Source organism: Rhinopithecus bieti, unplaced genomic scaffold (genome assembly GCF_001698545.2).
Source record: "Rhinopithecus bieti isolate Rb0 unplaced genomic scaffold, ASM169854v2 scaffold_33432, whole genome shotgun sequence".
Lineage (NCBI taxonomy): Eukaryota > Metazoa > Chordata > Mammalia > Primates > Cercopithecidae > Rhinopithecus > Rhinopithecus bieti.
This window is the reverse complement of record NW_016814481.1, coordinates 1220692-1225047: the sequence shown is the minus strand read 5'-3', so window position 1 is coordinate 1225047 and position 4356 is coordinate 1220692. Positions and strand designations below refer to the sequence as shown.

At 45.7% G+C, this 4356-nt stretch overlaps 1 protein-coding gene across 1 annotated transcript in view; it reads left to right on the top strand.

The window, feature by feature from the left end:
- The window catches only part of ADGRE3 (adhesion G protein-coupled receptor E3), a 70069-nt gene that overhangs the window by 50251 nt on the left and 15462 nt on the right, over positions 1–4356 (top strand). The window contains exon 9 of the mRNA XM_017851219.1: positions 2578–2813. Within this exon, the coding sequence (XP_017706708.1) occupies positions 2578–2813 (236 nt within the window). The remainder of the gene's footprint in view (positions 1–2577; positions 2814–4356) is intronic.

Below are 4356 nucleotides of genomic sequence, written 5' to 3'. Positions count from 1 at the left end.
TGGGGAGGCCTCAGAATCATGGTGGGATGTAAAAGGCACTTTTAAATGGTGGCAGCAAGAGAAAAAAATGAGGACGATCCAAAAGCGGAAACCCCTGATAAAACCATCAGATCTCGTGAGACTTATTCCCTACCGCGAGAACAGTATGGGGAAACTGCCCCATGATTCAAATTATCTCCCACCGGGTCCCTCCCACAACACGTGGGGATTATGGGAGTACAATTCAAGATGAGATTTGGGTGGGGACACAGAGCCAAACCATATCATTGGTTTTGTAGATTCCTCCAGCGTTGGCTCCAGACCAATGAGGATCTAAAGTTGTCTTGGTGGCTGGGCACAGTGGCTCACGTCTGTAATCTCAGCACTTTGGGAGGCCGAGGTGGGCAGATCAGCTAAGGTCAGGAGTTCAAGGCCAGCCTGGTCAACTTGGTGAAACTAGGTGAATACAAAATATTAGCTGAGCATGGTGGTGAGCACCTGTAATCCCAGCTACTTGGGAGGCTGAGGCAGGAGAATTGCTTGAACCCAAGAAGCAGAGGCTGCAGTGAGCCAAGATTGTGCCATTGCACTCCAACCTGGGCAACAAGAGCAAAACTCCATCTTAAATAAACAAATAAATAAGTTGTCTTGGTGATCAACTTTCGTCCTCCCCATAGCAAGGGTAGGAGGGTAGAAAGAAGAGAATAGGTAGGAGGAATACCTTTGTAAATTAATGTCCTGGTGTACTACTCAGTCTTCAGAAAAAGAAGGAAATCCTGCCATTTGTGATAACATGGATGAACCTGGAGAGTGTTATGCTGGGTGAAATAAGCAAGGTACAGAAAGACAAATAGTGCATGATCTCACTTACGTGTGGAATCTAAAATAGCCAAACTCACAAAAGCAAAGAGCAGAAATGGTTGTTAGCAGAGACTAGGGCAGCAGGGAAGGGGTTTAGGGAGACACTGGTCAAAGGATACCAAATTTCAACTAGACAGGAAGAATAAATTCAAGAGAGCTGTTGTACATCATGATGACCATAGTCAAGAACAACATATTGTATATTGAAAAATTGCTAACAAAGTAGATTTTAAGTGTTCTCACCCCCCCTCCTCAAAAAAGACAAGTACATAAAGGTATGTCTTGCTTTTAGGCAAATAGGGGGAGGGCAGAGAGCTTTTTTTGTCTCTGCTTCTTCTCAACTGCCTTCAATTTCAAATAATCCCTTGGGCCAGACACAGTGACTCACATCTGTAATCCCAGCACACTGGGAGGCAATGGTGGAAAGATCACTTGAGGCCAGGGGTTCAAGGCCATCCTGGGCAATATAGTGAGACCTTATCTCTACAAAAAACAAAAAAAAATAACAAAATTAGCTGGGCATAGTAGTGCACATCTGTAGTCCCAGCTGCTTGGGAGGCTGACGCAGGAGGATTACTTGAACCCAGAAGTTCGAGGCTGCAGTGAGCTTTGATTGCAACCACTGTACTACAGCCTGGGTGACAAAGCAAGACTCTGTCTCAAAAAAAAAAAAAAGAATCATAATCACAATCTCTTATGCTAAAGTGAAACTTTTCCCTCAATTTTATTTTAATTGAAAATAATAATTGTATAAAATTATGGGGTACAATGTGAAGTTTTCATAGACGTACACCTTATGAAATGATCAAACCAGGATAATGAACATATCTATCACTTCCATACTTACCATTTCTTTGTGATGAAAACATTGAAAATTCACTCTTTTTGGACTGTGGGTGGAGGCTCATGCTTGTAATCCCAGCACTTTAGGAGGCTGAGGCGGGAGGATCACTTCAGCCCAGGAGTTGGAGACTGGCCTGGGCAATATAGTGAGACCCCGTCTCTGCAAAACTTAGCAAGTATGGTGGTACACACTTGTAGTCCCAGTTACTCGGGAGGCTGAGGTGGGAGGATCACTTGAGCCTGAGAGGTCAAGGCTGCAGTGAGCTATGATTGTGCCACTGCACTCCACCTGGGTGACAGAGTGAGATACTGTCTGAAAGAAATAAAATAAAACAAAATCCACTCTTTTAGCAACTTTGAAATTCATAATATATTATTATTAACTATAGTCACCAGGCAGTACAGTAGGAGTAGAGAGTAGAAAGGAGGTTCCCAGAGGTTGAGTGGGGAAGTGGATGAGGAAAGGAGACATTGCTCAAAGTATACAAAGTCTTAGTTAAAAAGGAGGGATACATTCTGGTGATCTGTTGCAAAGTGGCATAGGTGGAGGTGGCACCACTTTCAGTCCCAAGGGCAGGTTGAAGGGGTTGGTGCCCAGATGACCAACGCTAGCCTTGACTATCAACTATCTTTATTTTTTTAAATATAATTGAGATGGGGTCTCACTAAGTTTCCCAGGCTGGTCTCAAACTCCTGGGCTCAAGCAGTCCTCCCACTTCAGCCTCCCAAAGTGCTGAGATTACAGACATGAGCCACTGCATCCAGTTCCCCTTTACTTTTAATGCCCTTGGTCTGATGTCAGGTGCTCTGAACCCAAAGCCAATGTCAAGGAGAGGTCCTAGGGCCATACTCCACCCTGACAACCCCTTCAGGCATTCCTTTCTCCTCCCTGAGGTGCTGTGCGCCATCATCGCTGGTGCCTTGCATTATCTCTACCTGGCCGCCTTCACCTGGATGCTGCTGGAGGGCCTGCACCTCTTCCTCACTGCACGGAACCTGACGGTGGTCAACTACTCAAGCATCAACAGACTCATGAAGTGGATCATGTTCCCAGTGGGCTATGGCGTTCCCGCTGTGATTGTGGCCATTTCTGCAGCCTCCAGGCCTCACCTTTATGGAACCGCTAATCGGTGAGCTTGAATCCCACCCTGTGTCATGGACAGTTTCCTAAGAAAGCTTTTGAGGGCAGCATTCATGATGATGGTGGGACTATACGTAACCAATGCACTCTATGTTCCCCTTTATAACAGCTCTAACCTCTTTCCTAGCAAGGCAGGGTGAGATGGTGGTAAGAGTTTGCAAGGTTCTAGAAGTCTTATACAACCAACAGGTTCATATGCCCACTGCACAGTAACATACCAATCACCAAGACAGCAAAGTTTGCAGCAGAGAAAGAGCTTAATGAGGCCAGGTGTAGTGGCTCACACCTGTAATCCCAACACTTTGGGAGGCCAAGGTGAGAGAATCACTTGAGGCCAGGAGTTCAAGACCAGCCTGGGCAATATAGCAGACCCTCATGTCTACAAAAAAAATTAAAAATTAACTGAGCACAGTGGCTCACACATGTAATCCCAGCACTTCAGGAGGCCCAGGCAGGAGGATCTCTTGAGTTCACGAGTTCACGACCAGCCTGGGCAACATAGCAAGACCTTGTGTCTACTAAAAAAATTTTTTAAAAAAAGCCAGGCATGGTGGTACACACCTGTAGTCTCAGCTACCCAAGAAGCTGAGATGGAAGGATTGCCTGAGCCCAGGAGTTCAAGGCTGCAGTGAGCTATGCTCAGGCCACTACACTCCAGCCTGGGTGACAGATCAAGACCTTATCTCAAAAAAAAAAAAACAAAAGAGAGAGAGAGAGTTTAATAATCTCAGGGCGCCAAGCGAGGAAATGGGAGAAGATTCTCAAATCAATCTCCTCAAGGAGTTCTGGACTGGGGCTTTTAAAGGGATCATGGAGGATGTGGAGGCTGGAAAGTGTGGGTCATTTATTGTTCAGGGTACAGCAGATGAAATCATCAGGAGATGGAAACTGCCTTCTTTGGTGACTCAGCTCCTCCTGTGGTCCTTCAGAGCAGCTGAAGCCAGTAGCTTCACTGGTACACAGGACCTGAAAGAATATCTCAAGGGGAAAGCTAATGGTTTTTGTTTTGTTTTGGTTTGGTTTTTTTTGAGACAGAGTTTCGCTCTTGTTGCCCAGGCAGGAGTGCAATGGCACGGTCTTGGCTGACTGCAACTTCCACCTTCTGGGTTCAAGCGATTCTGCGTCAGCCTCCCCAGTAGCTGGGATTACAGGTGCCCACAACCACGCCCGGCTAATTTTTGTACTTTTAGTACCATGTTGACCAGACTGGTCTGGAACTCCTGACCTCAGGAGATCCACCCACTTCCGCCTCCCAAAATGCTGAGATTACAGGCGTGAGCCACGGCACCTGGCTGAAACTTCATGTTTTATCATGTTTAAGTTTTTACCTATAGAGCAGTAAAGGGAAACTGTTATCTAGGATCTGTGTGATTCTAGGATAGCAGGCACCAAACAGCTAGGAGGAAGCAGGTCAGAGAGCAAGCTGACCTGGTGGTGAATCCTGGATGTACTGCAAGCTCGGCTTGTTTTCACTTCTCCCCCTTTCTTCTTCTCTGATTATTTTTTTTTTTTTTTTTTTTTTTTTTTTTTTT